The 25,271-nt window shown below is 41.9% G+C and overlaps 1 protein-coding gene across 1 annotated transcript in view; it reads left to right on the top strand.

Moving 5' to 3' along the window:
• Positions 1 to 25,271, top strand: part of dchs1b (dachsous cadherin-related 1b) — a gene marked incomplete at its 3' end in the record, with an annotated part of 78,758 nt that overhangs the window by 38,956 nt on the left and 14,531 nt on the right. The window contains exons 5-9 of the mRNA XM_079237540.1: positions 20,246 to 20,434; positions 22,119 to 22,350; positions 22,517 to 22,753; positions 23,684 to 24,742; positions 24,995 to 25,182. Coding sequence (XP_079093666.1) covers positions 20,246 to 20,434; positions 22,119 to 22,350; positions 22,517 to 22,753; positions 23,684 to 24,742; positions 24,995 to 25,182 — 1,905 coding nt within the window. The remainder of the gene's footprint in view (positions 1 to 20,245; positions 20,435 to 22,118; positions 22,351 to 22,516; positions 22,754 to 23,683; positions 24,743 to 24,994; positions 25,183 to 25,271) is intronic.

Raw genomic sequence — 25,271 nt, forward strand, 5'->3', positions numbered from 1 at the left:
AATATATCTCAAAACAACTACAGACTTTGTAGATGTGTATTCAAATGATGAATATGAAGTCCTTGGTGGAAGCTTCTTTGAGCATAACATGCTAATATCACTTAAAGCTAAGTGCTATGTTGAGAAAGTGTGTGTGAAAACATATGTGTTTTGTGTGTGGTGTCTTCATGTGCTTTATGTGTTACTAGTGCGTAGAAGTCCAGTTCCTGAGCATATCGTTCTAAGCAGAACTTCCGTTTTCAGGTCCTAACAATAGAGGCACCTTCCTGGTGCATCGCATCATTTCCTGTCTTGGTTCTAATACCGTCTCACACCCCAGAATCCGCTGGAAGAAAGACTGGAAATCCACCAAGTAATCACCAAGTAATCACGGAGAGGGTAAAAGTTGAAGGATCCGGAAAAGCTAATAGGATTGAATTTTATTCATTCTATAAATTGTAGGAAAACCTGAACTCATAGAGAATATTTTGTCATTTTCATGGTGTTCACCATAACATTCAAATGTTACACTTATTCTGCAACAATTTGCTCTTTAACTAATAAATGTCATGTAGCGATGTTGAATTGCATCATAATTCAGTGATCTAGGTCAATTATTTATTAAAAACTGATCAACAGGGAGAAGATAGTGACCATCTTTTTGTGTTTAAAGCCAAATTGAGGTATTATAGAGGCTGTTACATTTGATATGTCACAGGGTTATAGGATTTGTTGCATTAAAATAAAAGAGTAAAATCACAATATTAAAATTGCCTGCACATACTATCAACACTGATTACTGATGTGCTTGCTTATAGGTGTGTGTGTGTGTGTGTGTGTGTGTGTGTGTGTGTGTGTGTGTGTGTGTGTGTGTGTGTGTGTGTGTGTGTGTGTGTGTGTGCAGAGGAGGGATCTCGAGAAGGGCTTCCACAGGGATTATCAGCCATCTTTATGTTTTGATGGATCAAAGGCCACTGCTCGGGTGGTCTAGTGCGTCCAGAGGAAGGCATGAATCTTCTAGTCCAACTCTTGCTTCTCTCTCTCTCATCTATGGTTGTATTTCAAAGCCCATGTAAGGCGAGCATTCAAGAATACTCAACAATGACAAAACCATGGCACTCTACTATGCTGTGTTTCTTAACTGTTGAATTGAGTAATGCCAGCAAGGATGAAACACTCTGTAGAGGGATGTTGCATGATTCACCTGGCCCAGAGCCTTGTTTACAGCAGCTGCAGCGTGTGATACAGGCTGCGAAGACTAGCTGTGTGCTACAGGACATGATGCAGGCAGGTCAGAATGGGACAGACCGAACTAACATACTGCTGACAAGTTAATCTAGTCCTGATATTCATCCAACACTCACTCCAATGCCAGGGATGTGGCGCAAACTGAACCCAGCCCAGGGGTGATGACAAAGACGTAGATGTTTAGCAGTATAGGGGCTTATTGTTGCCTTTAATTTTATTTTTTGTCGTCCATTTCCTCTTGCCTCGGTATCCCGTTTAAGGAAAACATTCTTGTGGTGCCATGTAGCCTTGAGGCTCTGATTGTGTTTAATCTTCCTGACTGATTATAAGCTTCCATCAAACGTAATCATAACGTTTGGCATAATGCAAATGTGGCTTGATCGTGTACGGGCTCCTCAAAATCAAGGAAAGAGCCTGACACCAAAAATGCTCATACACAATGACGAAGAAAAATATCAGTTTCAATGTAGCTGATTCTATAATACGACGGAACGGGACAGTTTAGTAAGAAAATGTCTTAAGCTCTCTTGCTAATGACTGAACTTTCATTGACCCAAAACGAAGATTTACATCTTTGATTGTTGACAGATGATTCAATTTCTATAACAACCTGTCTGCCAAAGAGTCAATCAGAGCATAACGACTTGAACAGAGGATGTGATTAAGTGACACTTTCTCGTGTCCATTGGCACTGGAATAGTGTCTCATAATGTCCTCATAATTTCTCTTTCAGAAAAAAAGCATTTCCATTACAGCTGTTACACGTGCTACTCATATTCCATTAAAACATGTGCGGCCATACGGCACAAGCAATTGTTTCGTTATTCGTAACAATATTAGTCATACATTTGTGATAAGTCCTCACGAATGGTACATATCATACTTGCAATAAGTACATATCCTCCTTTGTCATTTGTATGCTACTCAGTACAGAACTCAGAGGAGAGAACTGTTTCAGTCTGTAAAGATGTGCTGCTTATGAGATGACGCAATCACAAACAAAGATGGTGTGTAACCTTAACCAAAGTGATCAACGTCTGGGTGTGTGTGTCTCCACTCAGCCTTTCTTCATTCTTTGTTTTCTGAACCTGACACTGCTCAGTTCGCTGTTCTGGCGAAACACTGAGTGAGGGGAAACCCAGTATCTACCGATGGAGCCAGTTCTGTAGTGGCAGGCGCATTGCAGCTGGAGTTCTGCTGTTGTAAGCCTAAATATGAGTTGCCCGTACGCATTATGCTGATGGAAGATCTTACTTTGCCGTTTTGTACAGAAGTTGTTATGACGCGTGTACGTTTCCAAGTGTCCACTTTAGAACTCTGTGTATGCCTTTGTGATCATGTTTAATCTTACTGTACACACTGTCGCCTGGATCTGTTTGTATCCCTTTCCTTTGTTCATAGCAGTTGTGCCTGCGTGCGCAGTCCTGTGTGCATGTGCGAAGTCACAGCATGTGTAGCTCTGTGCCAGTATGTGCCACAGTGAGTGCTGGAGATTAGTGAGAGCATCAAAGCGGCGAATCAGTGAAGCAGTGTTAGAGCAATGCCTGCATTTACTGCCCCCTAGCCTTCTGTCATCGGCCACACCTAGTGGGGAACAAAGGGAGCGGAGGCTGGCACTGACTGGAGTATAGAGAGACTGAGGGGGGAGAGTGGGAAGCAAAAGACAAAGAGGAAAAACAAAGATTAAAAACACTGGGGATAAAAAGCCCTGGCAGGGATAGGGGTGAGTAAGGAATGAAGGCTTATTACAAGGTTTTTCCTGCTTTGAAAGGCATTTTTGGCTGTTCCTTTGTCTATTAGAGCCAGATGATGTCACAAGTACATTTTCATTTTAGTAATGGCATCATCAGTGTTGAGTTGTGGGCTTCATAAAGGTAAATCCAAATCATTTTATAACCTTGTTAATGTCATGTAGATTGAAGTATACGGCCATGTCACCGTTGTAATGAAATATAAGGCTCAAATGTTTCAAGGCTTCCACTCTTGAGCCTTGAGCAACAACTGTAGCAACTGTAATAGCAAAGCAATTTAAGTTTGTCTAACCAGAATTATGTGAAGTACACATCAAATAAAAACAGAAATGTGTGGAAAATGATGAACTAAACTAAAATTCCCATCTGTTCATCGCTAAAATCCATTGTTTACAGTATGTGTGTTTTCTCTTTTTGGAACAGCAGGAGTTGGAGTCAATTTTGGTTTGTGGTCCATTTACAAACCACATCACCATCTCGTTTCCACTGTCAGAGCTGGCTGCAGTTCAGACATACAACTCAGTTGAATGTTTAGATCAGGATTAAGGTACACTCACAAATTCACAAATGACAACAGTGCTCTTGCGTGAGTTTTCTGGGAAAGACAACGACTCTGACGTTGGTTTACTTTCCAGAAGTGTGGTGCCACAACTGCTGAATGAATGTACACCAGAGGAAACACAGTGCACCCTAAAGTAACTGAAATAAAATAAAAATCGACCAGAAATATTTTGGGTTCTTTTCCTTGGTCAAAACCAAAATTAGAGTGGACTATAGAAGAAAAGTAGTAGCAGAAAAAACATCCAGAAATGTATGCGGCACACCCTGTCTGTGAAGTAACGCACAGTAACTCTAACCAAAACTAAAAACAGAAAGAAAAAAAGAAAATTACAAAAAATGTACATACCTGTAAACATGTACAAAGATAGTTAGATAGAATCAGGGGGATTACAATTCAAAAGAAGAGCTGGATTACAACCAAATTAAATAAAAGTGGAAGAAGGGAAATAAATCTATACAGGCTTTCCAGGTTTTACTCTCAGCTAAAAATATTGCACATGTGGGCTGAAGAGTTCAAGCCAGTGGGGACTAATTGTCAATAAAAACTGAGTCAGTAGACAGGAGTGGTAGAGACAAAGAGCGGCTATGGAGATGAGATTGAGGTGACAAGGATCAAAAAGGTTCTAATAGGGAAATGGAGTAGTAAAAAAAGGAAACAGCTTTAAAAGGACATATCCTGTCAGTGTAGAGATGGGCGAACAAGGGGGAATCTGGGGAACGTTTTGGTTAGCCCCTCAACACAAAGTGCCATTGTGTGTCTGCAGTAGCTTGCTAACTGGGGTTGACAGCCCTGCTTTTACTTGACCCTCTGGGAGCAATGTGTTTGAGATAGGAGGGGGGGCTTTTTTTCCCTCCAGCGTCGAAAAGCTGCTGTCTTTTCCACGAGTGCAATCGCCTTTCATGCTTCACCCATAAGACACAAGAGAGGTATTTACCTATTTGTCACATGGAGGCAGATCTCTGCATGCTGGGGGGTTTGCTACCAAGATGAACATTCAGTCTGAAAAACTGATGTTTTTCTTGGTGATTGGCATCATAAATTGAAGAGAAGCTAAATCACTGCTGTACTTGATGTCAAAACGAAGGAACTGCATAACTGTTAAGTTTGCACGTATACCGTCGTGCATGTTTCAGTATGCACATACGTTGCGAGTGTGTGTGTGTGTGTGTGTGTGTGTGTGTGTGTGTGTGTGTGTGTGTGTGTGTGCATGTGTGTGTCAAGTCAGTGTAGTTAATTCACAGGGGGCAAGCAGTGCACAGAGTCAACACAGTGTTGGTAATGAAAGAGAAAAACCAATACGATTTTAAAGACAGCAGGGACCTGTTTTTCCTCTCCCTCCCCCAAGCTTTGTTTACCTCTATTCCAGCATCATTTTCATCCCTCCATACCAATCTTTCTCTTTCTGCCATTGTATCTTATTCCACTTTTGTTTTTGCAGTTGTATCAGTTGTCCCTCTCTCATTCTCCCGTGTATGTGCTGAGCTGAGCTAAATGTGACCCTGGTGATGGTGAGCTTCGCTTGCTTGTTAAGGTACGGTGCTGCTATCTGAGCTGAGGGGGAAGATTAGGGGTGAGGAAAACATCATCATGTGGATGCCTCTTGGAGGTCAAGTAAATACATTAAAGGGTAAAGCAAACAGAGAGGAAGCCTGGGCAGAAGCTGTTTTTGGCAGCAGTGCATTAATATGGGGGTTGGGAAAGGGAGACAGCAGGATGCAAATCTGTCATAGCAGGTGCTTGTTGAAAGAAATGGTGAATGCTGTATTAAGGGTTTAGTTACAGAGGAGTAGCCTATGTAAGCTTATTTCTCTTAATAATATGTGTTTGAGGTGCGTAATGACTTAAACCTTTTTGAAATACAGTTTACTGTCCTCCCTTCATTTTACTCACTCGCCTTGATCTCCTCCCATTGCTGAAACCCAAATCCACTCAAACGTGGCTTTGATCTGGGTAATAATCTGCGCCACCCCCCAATCCACTGCCCTCTCTCACCCCTCTCCCAGGCACCATTGATGTGACCAGCCATGTGATAGCTGGACCCCATCATTTCCCATTACAGTGTGGCTTAGTGAATCTTAGTCAGCCCCTACTACCTTGAACCCATAGGCTTACTGTGTTGGAGGTCTGTTTACCGCGTGACTTTAAAATAATCTCCCCTCTAACTCCCGGCTAAACCTCTCAACCTTCATCACCTGTAGTCCCCTCCTTTATGGGTGAAAAGTATCAGACATCTAAAGAAGAGTCACAGAAATGCAATTCCTATTATCTCCTAAAAATAGGATTTTTTCTCTCTGATCTGCCATCCTCAACCAGGGCATTCATTTATATTCAAAGATATCCAAGTAAAGAGAATTTCTTCATGCAAAGGTCAAGAACATCACAATAATGTTTAAGTTACGCTATGATTGAGTCCCATATACTTTGAAGTAGCCTTCTATCAACATCTGTAGTCAACAACGGACTGAAATCAAATAAAGAGAAGAAGTTCACAATATTCATTATCAGTTTTCAAATTGAGCTGGATAAATAATAAATATTACATACACTAATAATATATACATCTTCTTCTCTAATGTCAAGAAAAATAAGTGTTGAATTTAATTAATTAATTAATAATAATACTAATAATACTAATGATAATACATATATAAAGCTTTTGAAAAATGTGCATATTGAACATCATTTTAGAAAATTTTTGAAACTGAATGGTCTTTACCCTACAGATTTAAATTCAGTTACGGTAATTCAGGTGTTGGAGATGTCTGTGGTTATTGAAACAACTTGTTTCAGCTCTGTTCCCCTCTTCATTAATATAATTATTGGGCAGTGAATTAATCTGTTACAATTCTGATCATATTGGGCTCTTAGATTGTTCATTTTCTGAGCCTTCATTTCAGATGCGAGTGGGTACTTTTGCTCAAAAGATTTGTACTTTGTCTCGTAGTAGTGCTTCACATTGACACTTTTAATAACCGTCACGGTCTCTGAACATATGAGACATACTGGTTTTGAACTCCCCGTGGGAAGAATGAACATATGTTTGTCAATTCTTTGTTAAAGGCTCTGGTCTCACTGTCCACATTTCTCTTTTTGGAGAACGCTATGTGAAATAATTTCTCAGGTACTTCTTTGACTATTCTCGCCCTGTCGCTATGTGTGTGTATATCTCACTGAAATGGAATACACATATTTGATTGGCTGAGTAGCATCACGTGATATGATTTAAAACGCATGTAATTGGTCGGTGTATGACTTGGACCGCTGAACGAGTGCCTGAAGGCCTCGAAAAGCGATGCTGGTTAAAATAGAAGCGCTCCGACAAAATGTTTTAATTCTTAATAATGTATTAGTTTTAGGACCAAGGCCCGCCTATTAGTGACCCCTGTCCTAAACCCCCTGTTACACATATCCAAAACACCACATTAGTTCAGCTTCCCCTCTCCCTTCCTTGCTATCAACTTTTCCTCACGCACACTTCTTATCCGAACAATTACCACTCCTCCTGACTCATATTATACCGGCAACTTTCTCGTCATCTCTCAGTATCAAACCCATTAATGGGATCTCTCTTGCATTCCTTTCAGTCCTGACTTCTGTTTACACGTCCTGCTTTGTTTCTCTCTGGGAAGACACTGACAGGTGCATCATGATTCACACAGCAGACTGCCCACTGAGATGTGGACTGCATCACAAATGTTCACTCTGCTCAAGACCTTGTAAAACTTTTCCCATAATCTACATTTTTTAAGTAGTTTGACGGCATATTTTTCGATCAACTGCAAATGTAATGTAGTTAAATCCTTCTGCATGAGATAATCAGTTGCTCTTCTTTATTGTAATGACGTCAGCGACGTTGTGGTAATGATTCAGCACAGTGAATGACAGCAGCAGAGATGCAGATAGTAGGAAAGATTGAGTGATGAAGATGGAAACGGGCCCTCAATTAATGAGAGTCACTGGAGTCTCATTATTTCTTTCTTTGAAGCTAAAGTCTCTCTATGTGGAGACTATTCAGCTTTAAATTAATCTTCATTCCAGTCTATCTCTGATCCTTCGCCTCTGTTCAAGCAATTAAGATGTTCAGTTTCCCAACACTGCTAAACTGATAAAGCAACTGTGTAAGCATTCAACATTCCTTTGAATACCTGTGGTGGGCTTTTATAGTTTTTTATTGGAGCCTGTGGCTCAGGCCTTGTCTGCCCAGTTCATGTCTGCAGTGTTTGTGTTCGGGGCTACAACTGTGCTGTACAGTGCTTGCAGTGGGTCTTTGTGTTGAGAAGCCCTTTACCAGGGAGCTGACTGATGAAGTGCGGACGTGAAGCTGATTTAAGACTTCTTTCCACACGTCTGTAGGTGTGCAATGCTAACCTGCTTCCCCCTCTTCTTTTTTCTCTTTCCTCTTTTATTCATCCCTGCCTGATTCGCTCCCTGCAGGAGTTGGCTGTATCTCTGACCCCAGGGCCGCATCATGCATGGCCAACCTGTTTTTCTTGGAAATTCCAGTTGGCTGAGCTAGCTGTGGAGGATGGGATGATAACAGAGAGGCAGACTGCGCACATGTGTTGTACCTTTGTGCGCATGAATGTATCCTTAATGGATGCTCTATATCACTGACAACCTGGTTTGCCAAGTGTTTTTGGGTGTTTTATGAGGCCTCCGGTGATTGCTTTAATCTGATAGGTACCCTGCTGTTTGGCTCAGCCATTACTGCCCTGCCTTGTGTTTTGTTTGCACTGTCAGAGGGACAGAGAAGCAAATGTGGAAGTTGCCGACCCAAAGGAACAATTAAATCCATCCTCCTTCAAACAACTGACGAGAGCAGATGAAAAGCGTGAGGACCGAAGGAAGGATAAACAGAGGAGACGAAGCGGATTTAAGCAGCTAAAGTAGCTTCAGACAGAACAGTTTATCCCGAGAATAGCTTGGCGGCCTCTTCTAAGCACAGTCAAAAAACGTTGGTTTAACAGGTGCTTTAGGAATCAGAAATCTGTTTCCCGCCACTTCCTCATATTCACCTCGCATGTGCAGAGTCAGGAAATTAATTTAAAAAGGATAAGCTAGTCTTTCACCCCCTCAGGCTGTGTATGAATATGAAATTGCAGTGTCTAATATCGTCCCCCACAAATACACATTGAGGCTTTTTATGTCTCTGTGTGTCAATTAAGCAGAATATAGTTATACTTTAGACGAGTGTGTGTGTGTGTGTGTGTGTGTGTGTGTGTGTGTGTGTGTGTGTGTGTGTGTGTGTGTGTGTGTGTGTGTGTGTGTGTGTGTGGAGTACTCAATACTTTGGCTCCTGAACTGTCAGCAGAATAAAGTTAATCAATAGAATTCATTAAGATGTAATTGCCTTGACTACAAGCTGACCATTCAGTAGTTTACATGTCAGTATGAGTGAATAACGTGTGTGTGTGTGTGTGTGCGTGTGTGTGTGCGCGCGTGCGTGTGTGTGTGCGTGTATTTGCCTGTGGGTTCATGACAACTGTGTGTTTTAACAGTACCTATTGGTCTTTAAATTGCTAACACACACCTTGTGTAGCAGATGGAGTTCATGACCCTCATGGTCTTGCATGGGACCTTACTAGTTTAACCTTAAATTAAATAAAATTTGCTAACTGTGTTTAGTTTCATCTTGCTGTTGACCCTAGTGGTAATGAGCAATAAAGAAGAAGAAGAGGCTCTATATGTTTCTCTTAACAGTCACCGAGCAGGTGACCCATCCCTGACTCTGGCTGTGGTTCAGACCCGGGTCAACGAGAGGCTAATCCAGTTAGCATAGCTGCCCGTTGCTCCTAACTGCACAATCAACTTAGCTCCATTGTCAGTTTCAGTTCCATTATTAGCATCAGTTAATCTTTGCTACTTATTGTTTGACCCTCGTCATGCACATGACTACAGGAAATGCACAAGGTCAAGGGCATGGACAGTCATGAACAGCTTTAACAGAAACAATCAGATATGCATAAATGCACATGAGTTTTGGTTAAACAACATTACTGTCATCCGGTGAAGATCTTTACAGATTTCATCTTAACATCTGTATAGAAGCAAAATTACTGAGGCATCAACAGCAGCAGGCAAGAAGACCTTAACACATGTTTATGTTATATTGTGCAAAGAAAAAAAGAAAAAAAAGAAAAAGATGTTATTAGTCTTAGAAAGTGAGATAAACTTCACAATTTGACGATGAATTATATTATCTAGTGCGTACTACATATGTCAAGTTACAAATAACACACGGCTTCATACTCTGCTCAGGTCGACATTACTTTTCTATCTCTTTCTATACCACACATAGAATATATTAATATTCTGAATGTCAAATAAAGAACCTTCAATTAGGTTGATCTCATTTGGGGTTGTGTTTAGTTAGATACAAGGATCATGTCTGTTCAAGATCCTCCATTATGATTTAACACTCTATTCTCCATTATTGGCTTTCACAGGGTAATTTCTCAACTTGTTCTTGGGAAGAAATAGCTATTTCAAGCATTAGTCTTTTGTTTCACATTGGTTCATCTTTTCATGATGTCATAATTCGAAACGGGCATTCCTGCAGTGCCAGAGAATGAGATATTATAGCAGCTGTCATCTACAGGCCTGTTAGTGGTTTACCTTTGTATCCTGACCTGCTGTTCACCCTTGTTTATGACTGGCACTTTTATAATGCTACCTGCCATGTATATTCTTACTGGAGATGTCACTGCTTTGATACACAGACAGTATAGGATTACAGATCCACTGTTATATGTTTTACTGTTTGAAGTGTGAAACTGTGCACAAATACAAACACATGGACCCTCTGGAGCTGCTGTGGCTCTCTACAGTCAACAACGATCAGAGTAACCAAGAGCCAGATGTGAGCTCAAAGCTCAGGGGTTGCTCCTGCTATCTTTTACTTATTCCTTTAGGTGGAGGTCGCTGACTGCCTGCCCTCAGGCAGAACTAGGTAAAGGAGGAGTGACGTGGAGAAACTACAGATGTACACAAGGAATTAGGGTGTAAAAAACAGAGATAGACAAAGATAAAAACACACATACACACAGCTGGTTACATCTGTTCTGTGTGCTGGTCTCATATTCTTCAGAGAGAGAAAAAAGACTCACTGAGCTCTGCAATGTCACATCACACCGGGTTTTGATTTCCTCAAAGCTGCCACACTTTTTCCTTCTTTTGCACAAAGAAAACAGGTGTTGCTTTCTCTTATTTTGTCAGCATTAGCGGTGACCTGTAATGACCAAAGTACACACACACACACACACACACACACACACACACACACACACACACACACACACACACTTGTCTTTAGGGGCGAGGAAACAGAGGCACAGCTGGAAGTTGTGGTTCCCCTTTGTAAAAAAGGTTTAGTTAAAATTGGAAACATGTCAGTGTAGGATCCTTTAACTCAAGTTTGGCTAGATTTATTGTATTTTTAGACTCAGGGCAGAGAAAGTAATAAATAAATAAATAATGTAATAAGTTAAAGGCTTCCATCTGGTAACGTACAACAATGCCCTAACCAAGGCTGCCGTAGGTGTAAGGTATAAGGAATCAGTGCGGCAGTGACACATGATTTTGGAGTTTACCTCTGGGTTTGTGTGAGGTCAGCCATTTTTTTCTGCCATGTTTTGAGATTTTAGTGGTGAGTGGGGAGTGGTAGTGGGCGTTTGTGGCTTCTCAGTGAGTCGCGTTCTCTGCCCAAACAAGTCTGCACCTCACAAAAAAATGTTGAGCCACAGTCAATTGATACATCCAAATATTCACTTTTTAAAATGTAAATATCAAGACAATTCAACAAAAGCAAATGTTGTATGGTAAAAACATTTTGTTTTAGACTTACACATGACTCAAAACTCTTCAATTGTCTAAACCAAAACATGCAATCACTAATCTTGTTAGTTTTTACTTACAATTTACATGGAATCATTCATTTGGACATCAATGTAAACAATATGATATCACTAAAAGTTAATACATTATAATATAGATATTTTGCCCAGCCCCATTAAAGGTAATAAGACAATAATGCACTTTTGTGACTGTTAGAAAAAAGTTACCAGCCACAACACACATTCTGCTTCATTTGGATACAGTCTGGTGTTAATTGAGTCCATTGTCCTTAGTGTTTCGGCTTACTGTTGACATGGTGACTGAAGACACCATGATGAAACTGTCCCAGTGCTTCAAGGATCACACACAGGAAGCATGACGAAATGGGCGGAGGGCTACATAGGCTTAGAGACACTATTTTGGTTTAGTGGAGCGAAGCCGTGCAATCAACAGCATAAGCCTGAACCTTTGTGGTGCATGTTTAAACGGTATTGTGTCTGTCTGAGTGTCTCTATTTGTGGATCAACTTGAACCATGGTTTTGAGAGGGCAGGAGTTCTGCTGTATGCAAAAATACAAACAAATAAATAGACATTTATTAAAGTTCAAATCATTAACTTTAAGATTTGAACATAAATGTTTGAGTCAAGCTTACATTTTTTTTTAAATATTTTGTCTCCACTTTGATAAGATTTTGAATTATCGCTGACGACAGAATCTTATTTTGAAAATGTTAGATCTCTAGAGGAAATTGACATTGACCTCCAGCTGACTAAATGACAGATGTTCAAATCACACCTATTGCACCCATTTTCTCTGATTTTTGCTCTCACAGATAGACTAATCAATACCCACAATCAGAGCTGCTCACTGTGTCTGCCCACGAAAACACACACACACACACACACACACACACACACACACACACACATAGACATACACACACAGACACATACAAACGTACACGTTGATTTGTAAAGCACGCAAACAAAATGACCAACAGAGTAGATGGAGTCTTTTGCTTTAGTACGAACTATCGTCTTATCCTGTTCCCTTGTTTTGAACATAAAGCACAAATTAGAAACAATAAGCATCAACAGGATTATCACCCTCAAATTCCAAGTGCCCACTCTCAATGAAATACTCTAACAGTGGTCTGGAAGTCCCATACACTCGTCAAAGAGAAAATAAAATCCTGTGGAAAGAGACAGATTCCACACTTTCTCTGTCTCTTTGTCATGTTTTTATTGGATAAACCACCGAAATGCCCAAAATATATACACACACACACACACATACACACACACACACACACACACACACACACACACACACACACACACACACACACACACACACACACACACACACACACACACACACACGTCTGCTTCCAGCAGAAACACAGACGTATCATTCTAAACACATGCTGCCGTTTTAGCTAGTTAGAGGACCCTAAATTACCCAGAGCGGAGTCCCGAGGCAACTGTGGGCCGCTCACTCAATCCTTCATCCTCTCAGTCATCCAAAAAATCCAACAGTTCAGAGAGTCTCAGACAGCAGTCCCCTGTCTGAGGTCCAACTTCTCCAGTCCTTCTTTGTGCTCTCTCACTCCTTACTGTTTTCTCTTTATCTCTGGAGCTAAATTAAAACTGGAAGACAACAAGTGATAATCATTGTTCCTTAGTTTAGATTACACATCTCACAAAATTATGACTGAGAGAAAAACGTTCCCGCCATGGGTTTTGTTCTCATTTTTTTAGCAGCTTTTGCTTTACCTTTGCAGTATCTTTGATATTGTCAGAAACATAAATCACAACAACTGAGCTGCTCGTCAACAATGGAACACCGTCTAGCCTCATTAAGCTCACAGATGCCTACAATTGATTGCTGATCGAGGCTCAGTTAGAAGGGTGCAATGTTGATTTCCCTAATCGTGCTTTGAAAAAAGAGTCTTGATAATTGCAGGCCATATTTCCTCCATCGTGTGCAGACTTAAGACCATTTAATGACCACAACCGTGAATATATAGCGACAATTTTCATTTGTCTCTGTGGGTGGTGAACGTGCACATTCTTCCTTCAACTTTGACACCTGACCCCAAGCTTCTCATTAGCTTCCCCGTTAGCAGACAGCGACAATAAAATCGTTGGTATTTCACAGATATGCACCTTTGTTGCTGGCAGCTGCTGCACCAGCCAGAGTGAGTCTTGCTGAGACCCATTGGACACAGACAGAGACGGGGTTTAAACAGCTATAAATATTTAACATAAGTAAAAAATAGGGCTGATTTCCACGCTGATTAAACCAGCTGTCACTCAGGTCCCCCAGGGGGGGAAAGCATCGACATACACAAACAGTTGACAGGCACACCCACTGTTGCACACCCGGGTTAAGAGTTGCCACATTGCAGGGCTTTGCGCAAGATAGGATCGCCACTATCAAATCCCCTGCGTTTCTTATCACTCTTTTGAGTCCAGTAAGGTGATGTCATCCCTCATTGTGCTCCTCTATCCATCTGTCCATCCCTGTAACAAGTTTTTTATCTCCCTCAGACCTCACTTTAACCTCCATTTCCAGTCGACTCCCTCTCCTTTTCTTCCTCTAAGGATAGCTTGTTCTTGATCTAAAGAGCTAATGGCAGACCTGGTATAATTGCTAAGCCGTAGTACTGGAGATTTCTAATTTAGAAGGGATTGCACCACTGATGATATTTATTCCAGTTACACATTTAAATCTATAGGATTGTGGGATGGGGATGGGGAACTCCAAGCATCAGATGTAAATGAGATGACCCGACTTGTGAATATGCCTGAACAACGGCTCCTGTGTGCTTTCACATGAGATGCAGCCCAAAGATAAACTTCCTAACACGCACCACATGTCCGCAGGTTAAACATCCTGAGCTCAAGCTGTAAATCTATGGTATAGTTTACTGTTAAGCTTTGACTGTGGAGCATCTACAAATATGTCCTGCTGCGTGTTTGTGACTTGTGTACAAGTATGCACATTTGTGGGAGACAGAAAGAGAAAGAGGCCGAGAGACTTTTTAGTGGCCATCATCCCTTATTATGTTCATTATTAATATTAGCATTCTTTCTTCCAAATATAGAAATCAGTCTCTTTCACCTCCCGCCCCTTCCCTTCCCTTCAGTGGTTTGATCGTGCTAATCATTTCCAGCCGTGAACTCCACATGAAAGACAACAAGCACTTGCTGTAATAGGGTGCTGAAAGAACGAGCGAGGGAGAGGACAGAAAAGAGGGCTGAAGCTAAAAGAGAAAGGGGAGGTCAAGGCAGGAATGGAGATTGAATGAGAAGAGAGATGAAGCCTCGGTCCTCCTCGTTCCCATTTCAAGGTCTCATGTTATCATTAGCCCTGCCTTTTGTTCCTTTGCCAAACTATTTCCCCCTCCTTCTCCGACCGTCCCCTCCCTTCTCTCCCTTCTTGCCATATACAGTATATCCTAATTGTACCCATAGTGCCTCAACTAGTGCTTTGGAAACATACATTAATTTGGAGACTTGACAATGCATAATATGAGGAATGCAGCTCACTGCAGAGCAAAGGAATGTTTCAGTGGAAAAAAACAACAAAGACCCCCCCCAAAAAGTACTCTATCCGACACTACAATCCAGTTATTGCTTTTGAATCCAGACAGTTTCAGTTTGTTGTAAATAACTTCAACAATGATGCGATCAGTTTCCCAGCTCCAAGTTGATCATGCTCTTTTATGGTCAGAGCTCCTGCTCTGAAGGATAATTCAAGTTTTTTACAGCTCTTAGCGTTTGTGGTATTATTTATATCACTAATAATTATATTGTGCTTGTCAAGTTAATTTGTGAGATCAAGGAATGCAGAAAGAGCCCTAAAAAGTCAGATGGGGAACGAAACATGAGCAGTCATGGTAAACGATCAAACACTCCCAGATTTGCCAAACTTGAAACAGAAAATAAAGGGCAATGGCAAATAAATGAAATGACCAAAAACAGGATTTTAATTATGGAAGATCTAATGAAACAATAAGTCAACAAGACAATGAATCAATGCCAGTGTACAGTTGCATCATAACTGATATCAACCTGATGGCCAATACTACTAAAGTAAGACCCAGGTTGTAATAAACTGCATATTCTGCATATGGTGGGACAACATTTTCAATAATTTTAGAATTCTTCTTGGCCTATTTGACCTCTCAGATCATGATTGCCATATAGGCTTGGCACCAGTCAGTGGAAGAGTAAACCAGTTTGGGACAACTACTTTTACTATGAAAGCCTATAGAATCTCTCTTTCTCTCTCTCTCTCCCTCTCTTTAATGAGTAGCTATAAAGGTCCAGAGCCGCTGCAGCTGCGTCCTAGAAGCACTGCGCAGACTCCCTCTGACACTAACCGATGTTTTACAGAGACAAACTGCAGAGAACAGCAGGATCCACCTGGACCATCGGCCACATCTGGAGAAGCTGTGAATAGATGAGTTGAAAGGAGGCAGTACAGTAGAAAAGGTTTTGGGTTAGATGTTGGCCTTCTGGTATCATTAGACACTAGCTGTTAGTTTGCACCTCATCCCAGACAGGAGACCACGCCTTCTCTGCATGAAATACTACTGACAGACACTTACTTTGAGTGACGTGTGTGAGCGTTAAGTAAATTGTGAGGTGTGTTTCAGACATCAAAGTCATCCCGTTAGAGAGACGACCATCCATGTGTCTGCAGGAGGAGAATGAGAGTGACAGTAGGAGCATACAGTACCATAGTGAAAGGCTAAGTAGAACGGTAGAGGGACAAAGAAACAGAAAGAGAGTGTACTTGTGAAGAAGAGTGAGGCAAATGAATGATGAAGTCTGGGTCTTTGCTAATGCTCCAGTGAGTGATCGCTCCTCTGCTGTCCAAGCCAGCGATGGATGGCTCTCTATGGACAAAAGGCTTCAGGCATGAGTCCTGGCTGAATCCGATACTCGGCACGCTCTCTCTGACTGTTTTTCACATAGTCCTTACCAGGCTGACATGTGCTCTAGGCTATGTCTTTTAATACATATATAGTAGTCGGTCAATGACCTCCACAATAGGTGAATTCATGTTTCATGTATTACAAGTTCAGATGGTTGGCAGATGCTTAACTGAAGCACGTTTAAGTCCATTTGTGTTTTCATGATTTTTCCACTGATACATGTTGTCAAAGTCAAAAAGGAAACTACACAGCTGGTAGGACAGATAATGCATACACAAAGTGATAACCAACTTTAAATGCTTCGTCTGTAGACAGTTATTATTAACATTAACGTACATGTTTGAGCAATTTTCCGTTCATAGGCTACTTTGGCATTTTGTGACGTCAGGTGAGATATCAGTGCTCCCATAGAAAAGAACCACATTGGAGGTTTTGCACGTTTAAGCCCATTAACTACAAATTGTGTATACTTAGCATTACTGCAGACCATTTTCCAAAGTGAACCACACTCCACGATTTCACCACCTTCCAGGCAGCCATTAGTTTTAGGTCATGCCAGTAATGTGTGGAAGTCAACTTGCAAAACCACCATTATGGCCCTTTAATATAATAATGACCACCAAAGGATGTGAATGTTTTTTTGTTCCTCAACTGCATAAATATAATGGGGCCTCATCCAAAACCACTTAACGCAGTTTAGAGGTTCAATCTTAAAAAACATGGGGACCAAACTTTACACCTTTTTTTATAACAACGTAACCACTCTGCCATCCAAAAATCTGTGTAAATGTGGAAGATCCCACAAATATCACGGAGACAATACTATGAAAGCATACGGTATATACCTAAGAGCAAGAGACATTTAGATGTTAAAAGATGTGGGCGCCTGTCGGTGTATGTGTTGCTCTGTAGTTGTATGTTTAATTCAGCAGCAAACCCCCGCAGAGTACGATGAGGAATAGGTGTGCAGAGCTGAGGCTGGCTGGCTGGTCATGCATCAGAGAGCAGGCTCTGGCGTGGGAGGAATTCCTTCCTGGCAAACACCCTCTTATAGTCCACCAGATCTCTTGATTTAAGAAGATGTGTGTGTGTTTACTTGATTACTTTTTTGGCTTTACAAATGTGCTACTTTTTTTGTTGAGATAAGTGCTGTAACTGCAGGATACTGCAGCACATTGGGAGAGGAGTTATTTGGCATTGCATTGGCATGTTGGTTTGGTCCAAGCTTCTGGCCTGCATAGTGGAAACTGAAAATTGGTGCTGGGCAGAAGGATTGACAGGAGGGAAATGTACTGATGACAGAGTTGATTCTTAAAAGCTCCTTTTTTTCTGAAGGGTTGATTTTTTTTTTGCTACACATTTCAAATTGTTGTGCTTTTACATACTATCATACTAGTGTCTGTCTGTCTCTGCATTCTTTTTTCTGTATTCAACTTTTGCATTTCAAGTCTGTAACCACAAAACATGTGTTGCATATAGCATGTTGCAGTAGAAAAACCAAAATCATTACATCTTTAATTTGTATAGCTCCCAAGGTTTCAATAAAAGTGTTCTAGTATCGGTGTTTCCTTTGTGCAACCTTATGTTTGCCTTGGTTATTTTTTTTCCAGCATGAAGAATCCATACCATACTGCTGTGGGTTTCTACATTTGTGTGGAGAATCAATGACCTGCTGTCCTGCTTGTTCTCAGCCTCTATGCAAGCCCTTTCCAGTCCAAAACTACTTTCAAGTGGATTTCTGAATACTGTGACCAACCCCTGTATTTTCATAAGAAACCCCAAACACACTGTCATGTCTCCTTTGCTTCCTTATCCAGAGCAGAGCACCATTTCCCTTGTCTTTGAATGTGACCTGCAACAGGATTTATAGGGTAAATATAGAGGTGCCGATGAAGTCACTCTAGGACCAGGTGGGCGGTCATGGGTGTTAAAGTCTCTTTAATTAGATTATGTGAAAAGGATGGGGTCATCATATACGAGCATGTCTGTGTGTGAGCATGGACACGTTCGTCCAGTTCTCATCAACGCAGGTGGCTAATCCATCACAGACAGTCAGAAATATATGACTAACACCCAGACATGTGCATAGATCCCAACAGATTGTGTTAGTCTCAACACTACTCTGGAGGAAGTCCCGGCAATGATCTAAATCCCCAGCTGTAAACACTGACCAAAGGAAGAGGTACAGTACGACCCCTCAAAAACCATAAGCGTCTAGCCGCAGTAACACTACGACTAAAATCCCTGAAGAAGCGGTTCTAATATTCCCTGTGTGAGTCAAGATGGTAGTGTTTCGGTCCATCTGTGTAGTCATTAGGTACATGTAATGGTGAAGACATGTGTTGGTGGGATGGAAGGATGGAAGGTCGTAGCCGGATGTCTGCTATAGTGGCCCTTTGGGGTTCAGGGCCAGGGCCGAGTTCACATGTAGGATTCAGACCTATGATGAAATGATTAAACAACAAACACAGACATAACAGATATATGGAATAAGATTTTACTCTCATGATATTATGACTTTGTTCATACAATCTCTGTTATCTCTGTTTCTTTTTGCATTGTGTATTAGCACATGTGACATCTTTTGGAATATTATTTCTGTTGGACCCAGTCGAGTGGTGGCTTTGTTTTATTCTTTGTGGAGAAACTCAGTTTTGCATATCTCTTGATTAAATCAATTAATTTATTCAAAATCATAGGAGTTTCAGTCCACTAAGAATTTCTTTGGTCGAGGACAACCCCAAGAATATCCTTCTTTTGCCGGAAATATTGCAATCAGTATTTACACCAAAATGTAATTGAAAGTAAAAGTTACTAGAAATCAGATATCTTTCTGTTGCCTTATTAGAAAGCCTGTATGACAGACAAGGAGCGATGGACTTCTGGATCCTGGCTCGCCTTCAAGGCTTTGAGATCTGAGGGAGAATGCTGCTTTTAACAACCACCATAAACGCCACAAAACAATGTTATGGACCAGTGTAAAACTTCAGTCAGTGGGAGGACCCTGGAGCACAGAGGACATTTCCCATTTGTGTTTTGCAAGGAAATCATTGTTGTATTATGGGATTTATGAGTGTTTTAATAGATTTGGTCGGAGCATACAGTGTATGTTTGTGTGTGTGTGTGTGTGTGTGTGTGTGTGTGTGTGTGTGTGTGTGTGTGTGTGTGAGAGTGTGTGTGTGTGTGTGTGTGAATGTGTGTGGAAGAAAAAGTGTTTGTTAGGTGAGACCAAAAAAGTCAAAGGCTGGACCAAGACCTCTGTCCGTCGTGTCTTTGTCCTTACAGTTTAAAGTCCTTCGTGGGAGAAAAATTGAATAAGGATGAATGTCGTAGGTGTCCGGCTCTCCCAGTCAGTCAGTCTGCATCTTATCTAATTGCCAGAGGAAAACCAGTTTGACCTTCCAACACTCATTGTAGTGCCTCTGTTGATGCCTGAACCAAATGCACAACATCTGTCAAAACTCTTCTCTCTTTTACTAAAGGTTACCTGTCAGATCCTCCCTCTGTATCCATGGTAACTGCACTACCTGTCCTTTCCCCAGATTTTCAAACACACCGTGGGGGACATTATTATTTTATTTTTTACATACAGTGTATCTTTGATCTATAAAAGTGAATTGCTCTCACAGATGCTCGGTTTTATAGTCCTCTGGAAATCATAACAAGTAGGTCTATGGTGTGTGATATTTTGACAAGTGCAGATGTATGGGCAGTGAGGTGACTGTAATATGGGACATTATTGTGATAGCAGAAAGGCCCTGAGCTCATATATAATAATTATGACACGTGTAAGTTTTTCTTTTATGCAGATTTCTGGGACCTGCTGGGTGTGTTGGTCCGTTGCTTCTTGAAATCCTTGAGTCACGGGCTGTTTGGCAACGCTGGACCGTCCATGTCTTACCTTGTGTCTCTTTTCCCTCAGGTGTCAGCCACAGATGAGGATCGCGGTTCCTTTGGCGCTATATCCTACATCCTGGGTTCTGGCTCTGGAAGCACAGCACCAACACACTTTACCATTGACAAGGAGACCGGCCGGATTTGCACCAGCACAGCTCTGGACCGGGATGAAGGATTGGACAAGTTTGACTTGACCGTCACCGCAACGGATGGAGTAAGAATACTCTTACTCAAAAACTATAAAGAGCTACAAGTTGTAATCTCTGTAACCTTTCATCTTGTCAGATTCAGATTCATTCATCAATTCTTAAAGAAAAATAGCTAGGAGGCTCATGCCAGCAGACAAGGTTAGCTTACACTGGAAGCTGGAGAGACAGCTTTCCCAGCATTTTATCAAACCCTTTGTAAGACCAAATTGTGTCATCTTTTTAACTAACAATACTACAAGCGAGCTATAATTTGTTAATTTGTGAGCCTTTGGTTAGTTTAAGGTTCCGGCAGATGGATTATGTTAATTTCGTACACAGCCAGACAAGCTGTTCCCTTATTTCCAGTCTTGGTGCTGAGCTAAGTGACCCGGCTGCTAGCAGCTTCATACATGTATTTATTGCAGACGTGAGAATGGTATCAATGTTCTCTTCAAATATGCCTATTTCCCCCCCAAAATAAATGTTTCCTTTGCATTTCTGTACAATTAAAGCCTTATTAATCATAGCTGAAAAAGACTTAGAAAATAAATGAAGTAAAAGCACTCAATTTCTGTGTTGCTTTATGACCAAACATTGCCGCCTGAGTGTGTGTGATGCTCCTTCTGATCAAAGCTTCAAGCAGACGGCAAATTAAGGATGTGTGCGCTGAAATAAATCTGATCAAAGAGACACTGAGAACATGTTTGAAGAAGACAACTTTGTGTCTCTTACTGTGTGTCTTCAAAAGATTCAAGGGAAACCGCAACAGCATGGCAAAGCAATCAGTGCAAACAGAGAGGGAGTGTGGGGAAGAAAAAGGTAAAGAAGTAGGAAAACCGATCCATTGAAACAGTCAATTTATATAACCTTTTTACTGTAGGATACCATTTAAGTTAAATACGATGCCTGACTTGACCACACTTACACACTCTTTGTTCTAGCGTCTTCCAAGTAGACCCACATTTAAAGCATCAATGAATCACATTGGATGCACTTAAATAGACATAAGGTGCAATAAAGCATGCATTCTCTTGCGTATACTTATATATATGCATACACGTATACATGAAGAAATAGAATATATTACCATTGTTTTAAATGTGTTTTCATTAGTCATAGTCATAGTCGTCATCCTTTTTTATTTTCTCTATTCATTCAGTTCTATAATTTACCACGCAACCCACACAATGCATCTTCTCTCCCAACCCCGGCACATTCCCAGCTCAACTCATCTATTCCCTCCGTCTCAACTATCCCTTTTTTAATGGTCTCGTAAAACTAAACCGGCAGATACAGTGTAATGAGTGCAAACCTTCTCCTCGCTGACAAATGCATACAACGGTTGATTGGCTCCATATTTCGAGGATCTTCCACAGAGAAGTCATCTCTCTGTATTCCTTTACAGCTGCTTTGTCTTTACATTTTAAATAAATCTATCGTTGAAGTTTCATGACATGAAAGACCTGGGCTGTCGCCTTTCACCAAGAGATGGAAAACAATTTGAATGCTGTCTTCGGGGCAATACAGTACAGGAAGGGAAGGAGTTAAACCTCAAAGGCGATTTTCATGATTTATTCTCCCTTTGTCTCAATAGACTAGATCCGTAATATCATTACAGCATTTGCGCTTGCTGGTGTGATCTTGTGTCCTCATAATATTTGAATGCAAATAACTGGAATTAAATCTAATACAAAGATGTTTTGTTTCCAGGGTGGCCTGAGCGCAGTAGCACGTGTGCGAGTCTCTGTGGTGGACATCAATGACAACCGGCCCACCTTTTATCCAGTCCTCTACACGGTCAGTCTCAGTACCCACAGTGCACCAGGAACCTCCGTTGTCAAGGTAACAGCAAATGACCCTGATGCTGGGGAAAACGGCAGGGTGACCTACCACACAGTGCCTGCAGGAGGAAGTGGTTTCTTCACTCTCAACAAGGACACGGGTATGTGTGTGTGTGTGTGTGTGTGTGTGTGTGTGTGTGTGTGTGTGTGTTTATGTTTGTGTGTGTGTGTCACTGAGAACACACTGAACAAAAAATGGATGAGCTATTGTGAAATGTGTCTGCCAAAAAGATATAGATTAATTTATCTTCCCTACTTCCTCGACAGGCGTGATTTCTCTCTCGCGCTCACTCCATGGCAAAGCCAACACGGTAATCTCCATGGTGATATCAGCCGAGGACGGCGGTGGTCTGACGGCGCCGGTCAATGCCAGGGTCAACGTGAGTGTGGTGGGAAGCTCGGTGGCGTCTCCCGTGTTTGACCAGGCCCAGTACTTCTTCACCGTGTCGGAGGACGTCCTCAGGGGGACAGCGGTGGGAGCGGTCCGAGCTGCTACCAAGACAGGTGAGGACGCCTGTGCTGTAACGTTGTTGATTACTTTCTCTTCATAGATGTCTTTTCTGCCTTTGCTCATAGCAGACTTGCTTCTATCAATTTTCTTGACGTGATTTGCCAGGGGGAACCTGTTTTATGTACCTTACTGCACTTGGTTTCATCTTTCCCGACAAGTACCAGGAGAAAAAGGCACTAATGGGCTTGGGCTGGAGAGTGTATGATGTCTTCCTGCTCACTCCAGCAGTTGTATAAATACTCAAGCAATAAGAGCATACACTCCATTAAGAAATCACATCCATCTCAAAGCTTGGGCTTTTCAGGGGATTATTTTCACTGTGGCCAGACTTTTATTTTCTTTCTCTATTAATTAATTAATTAATTATTAATTAATGAATCTGTATGGGCCTGTAATTCTGAGTGGGAGTCAGAATGAAGTGTTTCTCAGTGGTGTAATGGACAGACAAACAGTTACAGTATCTTTGTCTGTGTAACTGCACAAAGCTTTCAGTAATTCTACCCCCTCATCCCTTTTGAGTGAGGCCAGCCCTTCGCTAACACTTAAAATAATGATAAACACATCACATCACTGTCAACTGAAAGTAGATATGGATCTGTCCTCTGAATTTTTCACATGTTGGATATGTTTACATTAAGTTAAAGACAATTGGATAATCAACAGCTACATACATTCAATTCAAAGTCATATGTCCCATCTTGTGGTGAAATGTTTAGGCGATTGATCATACGCAGAAAGTATCAAGCAGCCATGCCAACGTTTTGCTGGTTCCAGCTTTCCAAAGGAGATTATTTGCTACTTTTCTGTTTCATATTATTGTGAACACCATGGGCTCTTTTTTAAAATAATTTTTGCATCACTCGTCCCTTTTTGAATGTCCTTTTCTCACTTTTTATTTTGCTGTCTCTCTGTCCTCGATGCAGGTGTTTCTAAGGATATCTTTTACTCCATCTCCTCCGGAGACCCTGATGGTTACTTCACAGTGGACAGTGGCTCTGGTACCATTCGCACTGCCCTTCCATTGGACCACGAAACCTGCTCTAGTCGTGACCTGGAGATCCAGGCACGCTCCGGTTCTCCTCCAGCGTATGGAACCAGCCGGGTACGAATAACCATTTCAGACATCAATGACAATGCCCCCAACTTCCTCCCCTCCTCATCAGAGTCCCTGCTTTTACCTGAGGTCACCAAAATGGGGACCGTCATCTACAGCATTCAGGCCACCGACAAGGACTCGGGTCATAACGGTCAGCTGAGCTTCGACCTGGTCTCTGCTGGGGCTGCAGGTAGCAGTGGCCAGAGGACGTTTGGTGTTGACCGGGGCAGCGGGGAGGTCCGTCTGATTGGTACACTTTCATATGAAAGTGTTCCACGCTATGACCTTCAGGTGGTTGCCAAGGATGGTGGAGCGCCTCAGCTCAGCTCCACCTTCACCATTGTGGTCCACATCCAAGCGCAAGATGCCCAAGGCCCCAACTTTGACACCCTGACCTACCGCGTGGAGCTACGGGAAAACACCGCTCTCAACACACGTTTCCTGCAGGTTCGAGCACTCAACAGAGAGGCTTCCGGGACTGGAGGAAGCTCCTCCTCGTCTTCTTCATCCTCTATTTCCTATCGACTTAGGCCTGACGGTGACGCTGCAGGTTTTGGCATCATGCCAGATAGTGGGTGGTTGTTTGTTCGTAGCTCTCTGGACCGAGAGGTCAAAGACATGTACTTGTTGACAGTCCTGGCAACTTCAGGTCCAGGAGGGACGGGGAGAACCGGCAGTGCCACGGTCAGGGTGACGGTAACTGATGAGAATGACAATTCCCCAAGACTGAGTCAGGAGAGGGTGTTCCTGGCTGTCAGAGAGAACCTGCTGGCAGGGACAGGCTTTGGAAGGGTGTCTGCAACGGACAGAGATGCAGGACTCAATGCTCGGCTCACCTACAGGCTGCTGCACACCGACAGGCACTTTCAGATCAACTCGCAAACAGGTGAATACGAACACCATAACATCGCTTTTTGTGTTTGAATTTAAGAACAGTAATAGTACTTATAAAGCAGTTTGCTGTAATTGTCTTCCACTTGCTGAGATGTAGTTACTCCATAAGCAAGACTAATACCAACATGATTTCCCTTGAGAAATCAATGATTTGCTGGTAGACAATTAAATTAACATAGAAATTATTCCATAACTGTTGCTAGTAATGCACGCTAAGGCCTTCTCTCCTTCTCTTTTTCTATAGGGGAGATTAGCACCCGCCTCGCCTTGGACAGAGAGCAGCAGTCCAGCTACCAGCTTGTTGTGGTTGTACAGGACGGGGGTACGCCTCCTCGCAGCGCCACCGGCACAGCTCATATCAGTGTGCTGGACGAAAACGACCACGCCCCCAATTTCACTCATACCAGGCCAGACAGGGAGCTGCTCCATCAGGTGAGAATACAAGGAGTTACTATTCACTTTTGATGGCAGTAAAGTGTTAATCTGTGGTTTATAAGCAACAATCATAGTACTAGAGAAGG

The sequence above is a fragment of the Taurulus bubalis genome (genome assembly GCF_910589615.1).
Source record: "Taurulus bubalis genome assembly, chromosome: 2".
In the NCBI taxonomy this organism is placed as follows: domain Eukaryota; kingdom Metazoa; phylum Chordata; class Actinopteri; order Perciformes; family Cottidae; genus Taurulus; species Taurulus bubalis.